We start from the raw sequence: 16,108 nt of genomic DNA, 5'->3' as shown, positions 1-16,108 counted from the left end.
CTCAATAAGTTTAAGAGACTATAAAATAGAAAAACTTTTTTTAGTGTAACTGAAAATATGCTTCTTTTGAGAAAAAAAATGGACAAAAACCAAGTTAAGTTGTAGTTATTTTAGTTTAAGTGACATATCCTTTGTTTGAGTGAAAAAATTTCAACAAAAATAGGACTAAAAACATGATTATTTTTAATTATATTGCGTAAAAGATTTCATACTCAAGAAATTTCTTTAAGAGTAAATCTTTTTATTTAGTTTGATTATGGTTTTATATTCAATCAAAATTTAATTCAATTAAATTTAATATTTATACTTGCTTCAAATAATTTCATTAATAAAAAGCAAACTAAATCAAGTAAGAAACACCTCAATTGATGGCATCATAATTTAATAAATTTAAAGAGTTTAATAATCATAAACGCCTAAAACAACTTTAGACATATTCATTTAATCAAGTTAAGTTAGAATCATAAATTATGACTTAAATAGAAATAAATTAATTTTAATTTGATCTATTTTGTCCGTAATTTAAGTAAATTTAGACTGTATTAATCAACTTTAAGAGAACAAATTACTAAGAAATATATATATATATATATATATATATATATATATATATATTTATTGAATTTATAAATTAAATCATTATATAAATAAAAATAAAAATAATTTAATTAGTGACATAAGATTACGGTGCTTTTTTTTTTTTGACTAATTTAAAATATGCAAGACCAAACAAACACAGTTATTTTAAGTTCATGTGCCATTTATAAAACTCTTTTCTCAATTGTAACTGGCAATGACTCTAACATAAAATAGTAAACTTTGCAACGAGATAGTTAATTTATGAAATAAACTTTTTAGTAAAATTAAATCATAAACTAATTAGTAAATACAAAATAAAAAGAGTATAATAGCGTAAAATTAATTATATAATTAAATATTTTGTTTTCTAGAAAAAATAAATTATTACGTAATTATAATTTTAGAGTTTTTATATATAATTAATTTTTTATTTATTTTTAAAAGTTATATATGTTTTTTTAATTTGTGAAATTTATTTTATTTGAATGAATTAATGTAATGAGTATTGATATAATAAATTTTTATTTATTTTCATAAAGTTTCATTCTTTACTTTTTAATTTAAAAATATTATTACAATGAATTTCTTTCTTATACTATTTATTGTAAGTCTTACATGACACCGTGTAATCTAATAAAACATTAGTTATTTAATAGGTATTGCCATGTTTCTCTAAATTTGAATTATGTAGAAAATTTAAAAATAACCCAAATAAAAAAATTAAAAACAATAAAAATATATATTAAAATATAAAAGATAAATTAAATCGATCACTAGTTGTTTTTAAATTATAAATTAATTTTTTTATAAAGAAGCTATTAAGAAATTTATTAATTTTAATGTTATTTTACATTAAAGTAATTTTTTATTATTTTAAATTGAGTTGATGATGTGGTAAATAATTGAAAAAGAGGGAAAGAAATGGACAGTGGATGCGTTGGTTCCACGTGGGGCCATCAGATGGATTCTGTTCAACATCACACACACTGTGTGAGAGCGCCCAAACAAATATCAGAATCATTCATAAACTACTCTCTCAGTCAGCATCGCTAACTCTTCCTCCAAAACCATCTCATTTAATTTCATTTTCACTTTCCTCATTTCGCTACCTTACACACAACACAAGAACCGGCGTTGACTTTTTCCAATCTCTATCCATTCTTCGCCATTAACCTCCGCCACCACTCAGGTGAGTCACCCACTTTCCTTCTCTTCACTCCTTTCTTTAGCTTTCTTTTCGAATCCACATTCTTTCAAATCTCTTTGCTAATTATATGAATCTCGGAATCTCCTTTGGACTTTCGAATCTGAATCCTGAATATCCGCCTCTCATCAATTTCGATAGCAATTTTGTTATATAGTAGTTTGCCTTTAGTTCAAGAAAACAATTTCCGCAACTATAGGGTTCTTTATTTATTTATTTTCATTTTGTTGAGGGATGAAACGGCGAATTCTTGGTGGGGATTGAATTGGCTAGACCTTAGGGTCGTTGTTCGATTTATGCAATATATTATTACATTTGTGCTTGAGTCTTGATTGACGGTATTATGTTTGAATATGAAACTAGCTGGACTGGATCTAAGTCAAACTTGTTTAACCTCCTTTTGAATTTGGGGAAGGTAAGGTTTTGGAAAATTTTGATTTTTACTTCAAGATATTTTTTGTGCTATAGAAGATACTCTTTCTGTTGAAGATGCTGTTAGCTTGCATCCTGTAATCTTTATTTTTGAAACAAGGGTTATGTTTTAGTAATTTGTGCTCTTCTGAGTGTCTACTGTGAGAGACCTTGAAGTGGGCAGGAGCTAAAGTCTTGTCTATCAAGACTCTCGAACCTGCAGTAGATTACTTTACTAGTTTCTTTATGAGCAAATGGTTTTTGATGAGATATGAAGTAAATGTTGATTAAGATTTAAGGGAAAGAAATGCTAATCACTAATGCTTTGTTTTGATGGTATGAAAGAAAGTGGGGGTGGGGTGGGGGGTGGGTGACAATGGAAAGACACGAAGAGAATTAGAATGAAAAAAAAAATTATATATCATTATTTGTTATTTTTACTGTAAATTTTTTAATTATTCATTATTATTAAAAGAGAAAAATGAAATAAAAAGAGCACCTATAAATAAAAGAAGAGCAAACAAGGGCATCCACACTCATTCTCTTCTTTCCATCCTCAGCAACATTACAAGCAGAGGAAGCTTAAAAAATGTCAAGATGTTTAAGTTTGATTGATGGATGACTAGTACCTTAGAATGCTTATTTAATATTTCAAATTCTCTCTGACCAGTGATTACTTTAAATTACAATTTTCCTTGACTATAGGTAAATAAACAAATAGGAATTTTATTATTACTAGGTTTGATTGTAAGAATGAAATCAGCAAAAGTAAATAAACAAATAGGAATTTTATTATTACTAGGTTTGATTGTAAGAATGAAATCAGCAAAATTTAGAAAGTAAAGTCACTCTAATTTATTTGTAGAAGTGAAAATAGGAATAGTTAACTAGAATACCGAAGTCCCACGCGTAGTAGATCTAATTTTTCTCAATTGTAAATATTAAATTCCATTTTATTTTTAGGGTATTTGGATGGTCCAATTTGATAGGATGTAGCTTTCTGTTCGAAAGTAAACAGACGGGAACAGATAGTGAAATGTTAAGCTTAAAAATACTGATTCCCGGCCATATCATGTTGAATTGATTCTAAACCTATATGAACCAATGTTGTCTATAATTCAGTTAATCCATCTATATATTCCCTGAAATCTACTATCTTCGTGCTCACCGGCATTATTTTAGTCGTCGTTTTATTTTGTCATTAATAGGTAATGCTTTGCTACTTTTGTAATACTTTGATAATTTTATTTTACGAGGAAGCTTTGCCTTTCTTACTGTTTTGTTGTGTCATTCTTCCTAGCTCAAGTTGAACTAAGAAAATTATTAATTAGTTTAGTTGGTTGCATCACGTACTATCACACGACCATATGGGGTGAATCAAGTGAAAACACTTCTTATTGTTAAAAAATAAGAACTATACATCTAGGTGATACAACGATAGACAAGATTAAAAGTTATAATCTACTGGTCTATTTTGTAGGTCAAATTGCTTTGGGTCTCCCTCTCCCTCCCATTTGCTAAAGTTTAGTTTTTCTCCCAAATTTTATATTTCAGTTATTTGTGTTTTATATTAATTTATTTATTGTACTCTAGCCATGCGATCTCCTGTAACTTTAAATGGTTTTCCTGCATCTGTGTCTTATCATATCCGTGTACCATTTTGTATGTATTTTTTTCTAATGGCTATATATATACCTTGCTTTCTAGGTTTTATACGAAGAGAAATTTGTATTATTTTAAATTTACAAAAAACCTCTTACCTATAAATGAATCCTTGCTTTCTAGGTTTTATACAAAGAGAAATTTGTATTATTTTAAATTTACAAAAGCCCTCTTACCTATAAATGAATGGTGGTGACATTTTAACAAATAAACCAAGGTAAAAAAATATCTCCCATGAATTGACTTTGGCCCCATAAAAGTTTAGTTATCATAATGAAGAGAAATTTGTATTATTTAAATTTACAAAAAATCTCTAGCCTATAAATGAATGGTGACATTTAAAAAAATAAAAGGTAAAAAAAATATATCCCATGGATTCACTTTGGCCCCATAAAAGTTTAGCTATCATAATTCATTGAATGGTAAACAATTTGTCGTCTTCATAGCTTGTAATAATACAAAAGTAACAGTGCATCTGCATGATGAGCTATTGGACAAAAAATGTAGCTTTGTTTCTAGCTCTCTGGTATGCTGTAATTATTTGGAAGATGGGTTATTACTTAGATAAATTGGAATTGTCTTTTGCAGTATCCTATCTTGACATTTAGTGAGGATCTACGAGACCAATATGAGTGTGGATCCAAAGAACGCGTCCACTATTGGCCAGGAGAAGATGTTAGCATCACCAGAACAGCAGGCATCGGTATGTCCAGTAATTTTTTTTCTTGACATATGTAAATATTGAGCTGCAAAAACTTTTGAGCAAAGGAGCATTGTATTGTATCTCATAGTAATTTACTTCTTTCTAGATCAATGAGGTGAGAAGGTTAATTGGGCCACAGTCTGGTAAGGCATCTATTTTTTGTTCTGATGCCTGCATCTCAAGGTATTTAAGGGCACGGAATTGGAATGTCAAGAAGGCAACTAAAATGTTGAAATTGACCCTGAAATGGAGAGAAGAATACAAACCCGAAGAAATCCGTTGGGTGAGTGGCTGCCTTTCTTCATTTTTATCTTGTCTGACTTTTTAGACGTAAGGCATAGCAGGGAAGTGATGTGTCCTTCTTGGTATTGCTATTTTGTATAAAAATATCTTTCTATATAGCTATGTTGGCCTGAGTATTTTTGTGTCGCATCTATTCTCTTGTTTACCTCTGATAAACATTATTAAAGGTTCTTAACTGGATCCATTTGCCTTGTGTGGCTATATCTGATTCTGATAAATATCTTACCTGAACTTTTTGTCAACTGAATACCATAGTCTTGATGAGTTCTTTTAACATTTATTTACTGACTCACCCAGAATTTTAGTGATTTGAGCATTTATGTCAAACCATCACTCTTTCTGTAATTATCTTTGATGAAAGTTGTTTGATGTATATATTTTGTTGATGCAGGAAGATATTGCTCATGAAGCAGAGACAGGAAAAATCTATAGATCAAACTATATTGACAAGCATGGGAGAACTGTCCTAGTAATGAGGCCTGGTCGACAGGTATCTTCTGAAAATCGCTTCTAACCTCTAGCATGACATGTTTATCTAAGTCGGATGTTAAAATAAGTGTAAATGGAAGAATGCGATTGAGGGATGTGTTCAAATATATTTTGTCCACCTAACATCTCAGGTTTCACTCTGCCGTATTCTAATAAACGTGGAACATCTTAACATTCCGCTTCATACATGTCTAAAGAGTTGACATCTAAATCGTGAAGTATGCAAGACAACTTATTTGGTAATCCATGTTGAAGACTAGATAGTTTTTGATACCATATTAGAAATGGATTGAATTTAATGTAGAATTCGACACTTAGGATTGAACATATTCAGTTGGCTCGACTTATAGACTACATAGACTTTGATACCATACTTGAAATTGATTGAACCTGACTTATATTATTTCCAACAGAAACACTCTTATGCTCCCTGCTTTAAGACAGATCATATTTAATAGATTGTGCCCGTATAACTGATTAAAGTGTTATTGTTTTTTTAAAGGAATGTTATCTATGCTTCAATTTATTTTCGTTCTTTTTTGGGTGCAGAACTCAAAGTCAACTAAAGGACAAATTAAATATTTGGTATACTGCATGGAGAATGCTATTTTTAATCTTCCACCAGAACAAGAACAAATGGTCTGGTTGATTGACTTCCAGGGTTTCAATATGTCACATATATCAATAAAGGTGACTCGTGAAACTGCCAATGTATTACAAGAACATTATCCTGAACGCCTGGGTCTGGCAATACTTTACAATGCACCCAAGTTCTTTGAACCATTTTTCACGGTAATTAAATGAAAGTTTTTCCTATCACATTTCATGCCTTGATATCTCTTTAGTCCGGTATATCTATTTTTATTTTGTGAAGTATTGAATGTAACCACAAGTTGATAATGTGATGCAAATACTTTAGATTCTAGACTAAAATAAGTCTAAAAATGATAGTTTTTGTTGAGAAACTGTGTTAGGTGTAATTTTAGCCACTCAAGATGAAATGAAAATTGGAGTCCACTTGGTCTAGAATTGAAGCTCTGGATCTAAGCTCTTATTTGTGTCTGTCATGGACAGAATACAAGTTTTCATCTTTATTCATTTGATTTTTAACTTCTTTCGAAACCTGTTAATTAGTTTGTTTATTTATAGCTACGAATAATTTTCATCATTAATATCGACATTATCTGATGACACTATATTTTGCTGCAGATGGTAAAGCCACTACTAGAGCCTAAGACTTATAATAAAGTGAAGTTCGCATACTCGGATGATCAAAACACCAAGAAGATTATGGAGGATTTGTTTGACTTTGATCAACTTGAATCTGCATTTGGTGGGAATGATGATACAGGATTTGACATAAATAAATATGCTGATAGAATGAAAGAGGATGACAAAAAGATTCCTGCTTTCTGGACTAGGGAAAACAATCCGTCATCAGTTCCAACAGATATTCCTCCTTTAGATTCTACTAGGTTAGACTCAAATACTGATGATGGTTCGGACAATGAGAAACTAGACTCTTCCACTGACCTCGTGGTGGACACTGGTATCATTAACCCGAACCAGAAAAGTTTGGTTAATGAAGGAGAAAGAAATGGCAGTGCAGATTAGAATAAGAAATTAGATTCCTTTGAAATAACATACAGACACCGAGGTATCAAGATGCCGTGTCATTATTACTTTGAAGTTAGAATCAAGTGACCTTTTGTTAACTTGATGTTGGATTTAACGTGATCACAGATGTTTTTGGCTATGGGAATTCTAGCTTTTTTCCTATAAAACATGCGTGGAATGCTTGCTTATTCATTCAGTAGTGTTTTTCTGCTGCGCTGCTGTGGTAAACAATTTTTTGCCATCCCTCGAGGATGATCAAATTATTTACAGCAAGCAGGTTCATATTACAGTAAGGTTTCATGTGGATTTGTTTCTTCTAAAAGAAATAACATGTCCATAGTAAAAAAGATAAACGTTTATTCACTATTGATTTAAAATTTAGTTTAGATTATAAGGTATTTTAATTCTATCAACAGTAGCATCAGACTGTCTGCTTCACCAAGCTGTAATATTTAAAATTAGTTAACTCTATGATGGATGCTCTTATATCACAATATAATAAAGTGCTGATAAGAAGAAAACGTTTTTATCTTACTAGTCATATTTTCTGTTTTCCTCGTTCTGCATCCTACGATTTCTTCTTGCATTTATATTTGTTTTCAAATGACTAATTTGTCAGTTTCATTTTATAATAATTATGGAGGTGTCGCACATTGGTTTTTAAAGTTTTCTTTTAATTGTGCAGTAATTTGAGTTTCAGGATTATTATGAATTACACTTTCTAGGAAATCTAATATAACCTTTTAGGTAGTACAATACGTAATGAGAATAAAATAAATTGTATAATTTAATAAAATAAATTCATTTATTGGAAGTATTTCCAATTATTTAATCCAAAATAATATTTTTGACCTTTCGGATTGCTAAATTACTGACATTTCTAAAACATTTAAAATGTAATTATGAATTGTAAATTTAATAGTTTAAAATACGTTTTCTTTTTCACTTTAAAATTTATCAATACCGAGTTTGGTTGTCAAAAAGTGACAGATCCCTTTATACAAGGAAAACATTTCAAGGCTAATAATAGTTGTTACAAATCTTGGTTCCGCCATTCCATATGCTAGGAATTAATGTGTTACAAATGCTTTTGTATGGAAATAAGTGCTCTAAAGAGTGATGGGTCAAAGAGTGGAGTATAAGGACACCAATAATATTTCCTGTGCGACTATATTCTCTTAAAGTAAGAGATCTACCAGAACTCTTACAAAATATAGTTAAAAAATAAAGGGTACAAGGAAATGTAAATGTGAGGGCATCCTCAAGCAATATCTTTCTTCTTTGCTAACATTATATAAATATAGCTAGCTCCATCTTTGGAGAATCGAGAAGTGTAACATAAAAAAGAACAAAATTTTCATTTTGTTTATTAGGTTAGGAACCCAACCAGGGAATATTAGAATTAATTGACAAATTAATTCTATTAGTGACTCATTTAAAATATTATGATGGACCCAATTGTGATTTATAAAATTTAAAAAGTTATTGGTTATTATTATGAGATGTGATAATAAAATAAAATAAAGATAAAATAAAAACCAACTTGATGGACATTGTTGGTTTATAAAAGGGATTGGAGTTCTGTATTTGGTCAAGGTTCTTTTCACAGTAACCTATCACGAACGTGTGAAAAGAAAAGAGAAAGGCAAATAGATAGATTGGGAAACGGTGGTTGAAGAGCACACAAGATTACAAATTTGAAGAATGCATATTCACGGGATCTCCTATGGATCAAGGTTAGTGCTCTATTATATTTTATTATGAGAATCCTAAATTCTAAAGACCCTTCATTGTTTTACATGTGGATCAAGAGCCAGGTTGTAGGATTTATGATTCTCCTATTATGAGATGTTTCTCCTTTATGATGTTTTTCTCTAATGTTATAAACCCTAATTTAAGTTTATCCACAAATTTTTTATGAACCCTAATTATAGATTTTAGGAGTTTTAATGTTTTTTGTTGCGTTCATGTAAATTAGAACCATTTCTCTTTTGATTGGAAGCCGCGTGTTAAAAACATTGTCATTGATTTTGGTGAAAACTTTGATGCGTAGTTTAATTGCAATTTGGAGAGCATTTGCCCTTACGTGCGTAATTGAATTGGAAAAGGAAATTCATCTTTTCCCATGATTTGAACGGTGGATGCGTGAAGTCACATGATCCGTTTTTTTATGTGAATGCATGAGCTTTTAATTTGGAATGAAATATAATGAATAGAATGACGTGAACCGTTATGTAAATGTGCCAGGAAGTTTGTTTTTTTTCTTGATGCAATTGAATTTATTTGAAAATTACGGTTTTTTGTTTCTTTTACATATAATGATATATTGACATATAATGTTTTTATTATATGAATAATTTTATTTTAATTTGCAATAATATGTATGTTTGTTATTGTTAAATTAAAATTAATGAGAATGTTATATATGATTTATAGCAATTAAATGTGTATTTATTTATTTGAAATCAAATATGATAAATTTTGTTAGTCATTAAAGTGGCCAAAATTTTAAAGTTTTTGTAATTTTAAATTATTAATGTTTTTATTCCAGTTACCCATAGTATGGATGCTAAATTATGAATAATTGATTATTGGGTTAATTGAAATTCATAAATTATAAGGCATTTCAGGATCGCCCAAAGGTTGATTAATTGTTCTCATAATTAATGAACATGATTGTAGATGATTTTGTATGTGTCACTAGTTTTATTTATATACCCAAAGGTAGTAGGTGATTCTAGTTGATGCATATTTAACTATCAATAATGTTATAATATGATTAACATCATTATGTTTATGTTTGTGTATTAAGGGATCTCCCAAAGGAAAACATTAGTATGCATAGAATGATTTCTTATGTTTGAATCTATTTTTTTGTTTAGTTTTTATGACTCAAAGCATTAGTGTTAGGCATGTGTTAATTGCAGTCTTTGTTCCCAAAGGAGAACATTAGTATTCATAGAATGATTGTTTATGTTTGAATCTATTTTTATGTTTAGTTTTTATGACTCAAAGCATTAGTGTTAGGCATGTGTTAATTGCAGTCTCTGTTCCGGTATCTTTACACTCGCATGCTACGTCTATTCCAGTTTTTAATGGGTTGAATTTCCTTGATTGGAGTGAGTAAGTCCAATTCCACTTAGGTGTGTTGGAGCTTAATTTAGCTTTTCAAGTTGAAAAATTGGCTGTTATCACAGATGCAAGTAGCAATGAAGAGAAAGCCCATTACAAATCTTGGGAAAGGTCAAACAGACTTAGCTTAATGTTTATGAGAATGAGCATAACAAACAATATTTTAAGCCAACTCTCCCCAAAACCGATAACGCAAAAGAATTTATGAAATTTGTGGAAGAGCGCTCCCAAACTACTGATAAATCTCTCGCTGGGACACTAATGAGTACGTTGACCACCATGAAGTTTGACAGTTCACGTACTATGCATGAGCATGTGATCGGGATGACAAATATCGCAGCAAGACTTAAGTCTCAAGGAATGACAGTGGATGAAGGTTTTCTTGTGCAGTTCACTCTGAACTCATTATCGTCTGAGTATGGTCCGTTCCAGATGAACTACAACACCATGAAAGACAAGTGGAATGTACATGAATTGCACAGTATGCTATTTCAGGAGAGACCCGACTGAAGAACTTAGAAAGTCACTCTATTCAATATGTGAAGAATCAAGGAGTTGTTGGAAAGAAAGTTGCTAAGAAACATGGAAAGGGTAAAGGACCACTGAAGATTGACGAGTCCTCAACCAAAATCTAGAAGAAAAATGACAAATGTCATTTCTGCGGGAAGTCTGGACATTTCCAGAAGGACTACATAAAGCATAGAGCTTGGTTAGAAAAGAAAGGTGAGCATAATGCTTACGTACGTTTTGAATCAAAATTAACTAAAGTTCCCCATAATAGGTGGTGGATTGATTCTGGATGTACGACTCATATTTCTAATTTGATGCAGGGATTTCTTACAACCCGAACCATAAACCCAAATGAGAAGTTCGTCTTCATGGGCAATAAAGAGAAAATTTCAGTGGAAGCGGTCGGGACTTATCGTCTAATCCTCGACACTAGATATCACTTAGACCTTATGGATACTTTTTATGTATCCAGTATCACTAGGAATTTAATTTCTTTGTCTAAACTTGATGTTGCTGGATACTCTTTTAAGTTTGGGAATGGTTGTTTCAGTGTGTTTAAGCGTACTTTTATGATTGGATCTGATACACTTTATGATGGTTTATATAAATTGAATTTGGATAATTTATATGTTGAAACTCTTATGACTTTGCATCACAATATTCGCACTAAACGTAGTTTAGTGGATGAACGATCTGCTTACTTGTGGCATAAATGTTTGGGACATATTTCAAAGAAAGAATACAAAGATTAGTAAAGAATGAAATTCTTCCGGATTTGGATTTTACTGATCTGAATGTGTGTGTGGATTATATTAAAGGCGAACAAACAAAACACACAAAGAAAGGAGCCACGAGAAACACTCAACTTCTTGAATCATACACACCGATATATGTGGTCCGTTTGATGTAAATTCTTTCAATAAAGAGAAATAATTCATCACATTTATTAATGATTTTTTGCGTTATGAACATGTCTTTCTACTGCATGAGAAATCTCAATCAGTGAATGCCTTGGAAGTTTATATAAATGAAGTGGAAAGACAATTAGACAGAAAGGTGAAAATCGTAAGGTCTTGTAGAGGTGGTGAGTATTATGGAAGATATGATGAAAGTGGACAACACCCTGGTCCGTTCGCTAAGTTCCTTGAGAAACGTGGTATTTGTGCTCAATACACAATGCCAAGCACACAACAACAAAATGGTGTATCAGAAAGACGTAATCGAACCTTAATGGATATGGTTAGGAGTATGTTAAGTAATTCATTTAACCATATCCATTGAGGTTCGATTACGCCTTTCTGATACACCATATCCAATTGTATAATTTGTGATTAAAACATTTAATTTACCAAAACTTCCCAACTTATTCACGTAGCATAATGTTCATGCATCAAGTTTTCAAAAGCACATTCACCTTCACCTTGCATCATCGTGGGAATTGATTTCCATTCAATTTAATAGAATATATTAAACATTTATTGCAATCAAATCACACAATTCATGCCACAACAGGTTTATATTTAAATGGCATTAGTATTCACATATACATTGCCCCATTCAAAAAAAAATGCATAACAATGGATCAATAATCAATTTGCAATTAAAATTATTGAAGCACAGCGGGATGCAATTTCACGCAGCGAAATTTGATTGTGCCAAATCAATTTTGAGGTTGAAGTGTTTCTTCTACTCTTAATCCATGCTAGGATCCTTTTGCATTGTGCCAAATCCATTGTTTGCTCAACAATATGTTTCTAGCTTAGCTAAGGATTCATTTTCCCTCTCTTCTCCTGCAAAACAGTGTATTTCATTAGTTTCTTTATTTGTCCTTCCAATAGGTATGATGCTTAATGATTTAGCAAAATAAAGGTATTTTTCATGAAGAAAAGAACTTTAAGCCTTAGATAAGTGTTTAAATTGCTATGCATTTTGATGTCATGGAGACATTTATCAATATTCATCTACTCCATCCTTCATTTTTTGTATCTTCTATAATTTCTATGGTAAGAGAAGCTAGTAAAATTGTTTTATACATATTAATGCTTGGTTGGTATGATTTGTTGTGTTAGAGATTTCAAAATTGACATGCTTTCATCTATCTCTCCATTTGATAAGTATTGTTAAAGTAGACAAGCCCCGATAACCAATAAGGTTTTGATGAGATCAAAACAATCATTCTGCTAAATAAGAAAGTCTCTGATTCGAAATGAGACATAATTTATATGACTACAAAAGGATGTCTAATAGATATAAGGAATTTTGGTGATTGATCAATATGGTTTGAAGATAAAAATATGTGATATGTACTTATGCTTTCATGTGCTAAATAATTGATGTTTAAATGTTAAGTATGATAGTTAAATGAGAAGTCTAGCAAATGTAAATGCCAAGTCTTAACATTATATGAGTACACAATTGGTAATCACTAGGTTTGAGCATTAGACGATCCAAGTCATTAGATGACCCCTCAATCTTTAAGTGATACAAAGCATTATATGACTAAGGTGATAGACGACCTAAACAGTAAAACTTAGTTTTACATTAAACGAGTTAGAACAAGCTTGATATTTGGCCAAGTGTTTTAATCTTTGATTTATCGTGTGAATTGATATATTATGTTTAAAATTTTATCTTTTAATAGTAACATTTTAAAAGTAGAAATTTTTTGAATCAAATGTTTAAGTCAATTAAAATTAGGAAATGATTGATGAACGAACTGTTTGATTTAGTGTGAAATATTATTACTCTAACAATTCAAATGCAGAAGCATATTTTACAAAGTTTCCTTAATATGATAATTGTGAACATTAAAGAAAGAGCAAAATTTAAATCAAGCTTGAGCTCATTCATAAAAGGAAAAAAGATATCTTGAAGAGCATCACCATATTCAAAATTGATGTCTTAAAAGTCATTCAATATCATGAAGATTATGATTAAGAGTTGCAATTTGAATTCTCAATGGCTTGTAAATGCATTAACTATATAAAGATACCCAGAGGGATTGATACTTGATGTAGCTTGGAGAGGTTTGTACTCGTGTACCTAAAGAGTTTGCAACTTGCGAAACCTGGAGAGGGTGATGTCCGTTACTGATCAAATGTGTTGATTAGTTAAATTTCTTAGGCAAATTGCTTAAGAGATTTGACATAGCCTTTGGTGGCAATGAACCAATATAAATCTTTTGTGTGCATTTTCTCTATCACTACTCTTTACTTTTAATAACATGCTTAATTGTTTGCTTAGTTGTTTGTGCGCATAGAACTTGAATTTGTTTACAGGCTCTATTCACCCATCCGTTCTAGAGACACATTACACTAACAAGTATTGTGTGGACTACTGTCGTGTAAATCTAGTATTCTTTTCACTAGTGTAAAATAGGTTTTTTATACCGGTTAAAAAAGGTTTTTTATACTGGTTCTAGCATCGGTATAGATGCAGGTGGTATAGAAGGTTTGACCTTTCTACACCGGTTTCATGACAGGTATAAAAAAAATTATTTTTTATACCATTTCTAGAACCGGTATAAAAAGCCCTCTTGGAAATGGAAAGTTATGTAAGAAAAAATGACTTACTATACCGATTATAGTTCCAACCGGTATAAAAAATTACACATTTTACACCAAGTATGATCTCAACCGGTATAAAAAGTGATTTATTATTTTTTTATGAAAAATTCGTTTATGCTTCTTACCACATACCAAACCTGTATATAATTACCAAAAACATCTAGAAAACAAATCTCATTCAATTTAATATTTACATGAAATAGAATCTAATGTTTATATGAAATATAATACTACTCCAAAACGAATTACTATATAAATCATAAAACACCTAACATCATATACTGTATATAATTACCCAAAACATCCAAAAAACAAATCTCATTCAATCTAATATTTACATGAAATAGAATCTAATGTTTATATGAAATACAATACTACTCCAAAACGAATTACTATATAAGTCATAAAACACCTAACATCATCTTATATAAACACTTAAAAGAAACGAAGCCCACTGCTCACGAACTTCCTTCAAGACTCCTTGATCCATTGGAGATGTGTCATTGAAAATCTACACAATGAATAGTTGAGTCAACAATCTTTTAGTGATAAATACTTAAGATGTGATTTATAAATTGTACATATTACGATATCCCATGAGTCAACAATGTTTGCGGATATGATTCTATGCATGTGCCTCATGGTATAATATCCACACTCATAGTGTTCCGGTTGACGTGAGCACTACAATTTAAATTCATATAATATCATTGATGACCACCTCTATGCATATATAACATGAAATTAGTAGACATATCTCTACCCTGTCATCCTATTTCTCTCCTTTGATCATAGAAGCATCCAACCCAGAATTCCTAATATTAGACTTTAGAAGATTATATATATATATATATATATATATAATTCATTTAGAAACATCTACTGTGTTCTAAAGTTCAATCATAGTTCACAAATTTGCAACAACAAAATGGACAACATTTGAATCATAGTTCACAAAACCATTTGAAGAAAACAATTCTAAGGGCTTTGTGAGGATAAACCAACACTATATCAGAAAGTGATTCTTAATAATCTCAAAAAAATTCCACATATTTTGGTTCTTCCATTCAGAGCTATATAATAAATTACGCTATGAAATGCAAACACGAGGATCCCCTGAAATAAATGCATTGTACCTCTTCAATGTCATCATTATTGTAAATTCCATAACGGAAGGCTTGACCTAGGTTATTTTCTAATGTCGCAACATCATAGTCTCAGTCTTGATAATCATCCTTATCACTATCCCTATTTTTGTCGTGAAGCGTTGTTGACCTCCTGTAACAATCAATTAATTAAGAATCATCAAATGAGCCCAACACACAACCACAAGATGATCTATATTGAAGATACATCAAAATTCACTCAATCTCAAGAATAATAAGAAAAGTATTCAGTAACAGGAATCAAGATCGTGCTCAAGTTTGAGGTTCCAAATGCTGAAACAGAGTGATGATGTATAAAATACTATCAAATAAATATACTCACATGACACGACTATAATCAGTATAAAAATTTCTCAGAATGATAGCAAAAGTATTTAACTTCAGAGAAGTAAACTAAAGGTTAACAATAATTGTTTCTGTGAAGGATTAAATGTTTTAGCTATATGCACAGGCATAAAATAATTGTTGTGAATATTAGTATGCCTACTACTCCAAACAAAGCTAGGATCACAAGAATAAAATAAACATATTGGCAAAATAGGGCCATGTAATCTTATCTGTAAATGTACTCACCTTTGTAGTCGATCTAGCAACTGCTTGAATAACAGTTTCTTTACCGAGAAAATGTACAGCATCTTCCATCATCTGTACATTATATACAAAGGTTAGAACTTCAAGTCGAACAAAGTTTGGCACAATTTCATTCTTGTGAATCCATTCATCCAATTTTAAAGTAGTTTAAAAAGTCAGTACTTATTGCAATGAG

General features: G+C 30.7%; 1 protein-coding gene across 1 annotated transcript; it reads left to right on the top strand.

Annotated features, from left to right (window-relative positions):
- Positions 1-1,558: 1,558 nt before the first annotated feature.
- On the top strand, positions 1,559-7,255 carry LOC114195615 (phosphatidylinositol transfer protein 3-like). Its single transcript, XM_028086142.1, has 6 exons — positions 1,559-1,768; positions 4,445-4,559; positions 4,666-4,842; positions 5,254-5,352; positions 5,901-6,143; positions 6,561-7,255. Exons 2-6 carry the CDS (start codon positions 4,485-4,487, stop codon positions 6,963-6,965), a joined length of 999 nt encoding a protein of 332 aa, XP_027941943.1. The 5' UTR covers positions 1,559-1,768; positions 4,445-4,484; the 3' UTR covers positions 6,966-7,255.
- Positions 7,256-16,108: the final 8,853 nt, after the last annotated feature.

This window comes from Vigna unguiculata, chromosome 8 (assembly GCF_004118075.2).
Source record: "Vigna unguiculata cultivar IT97K-499-35 chromosome 8, ASM411807v1, whole genome shotgun sequence".
Classification (NCBI taxonomy): Eukaryota; Viridiplantae; Streptophyta; class Magnoliopsida; order Fabales; family Fabaceae; genus Vigna; species Vigna unguiculata.
This window is presented reverse-complemented; position numbering and strand designations above follow the sequence as displayed.

What these genes read in the sequence shown, in the direction of transcription:
- LOC114195615 (XM_028086142.1), top strand. Translation starts at nt 4,485, where the DNA reads ATGAGTGTGGATCCAAAGAACGCGTCCACTATTGGCCAGGAGAAGATG. An exon ending in AACCCGAAGAAATCCGTTGG is followed by an intron (nt 4,843 to 5,253) that starts GTGAGTGGCTGC and finishes TTGTTGATGCAG; the next exon opens with GAAGATATTGCTCATGAAGC. An exon ending in TAATGAGGCCTGGTCGACAG is followed by an intron (nt 5,353 to 5,900) that starts GTATCTTCTGAA and finishes TTTTGGGTGCAG; the next exon opens with AACTCAAAGTCAACTAAAGG.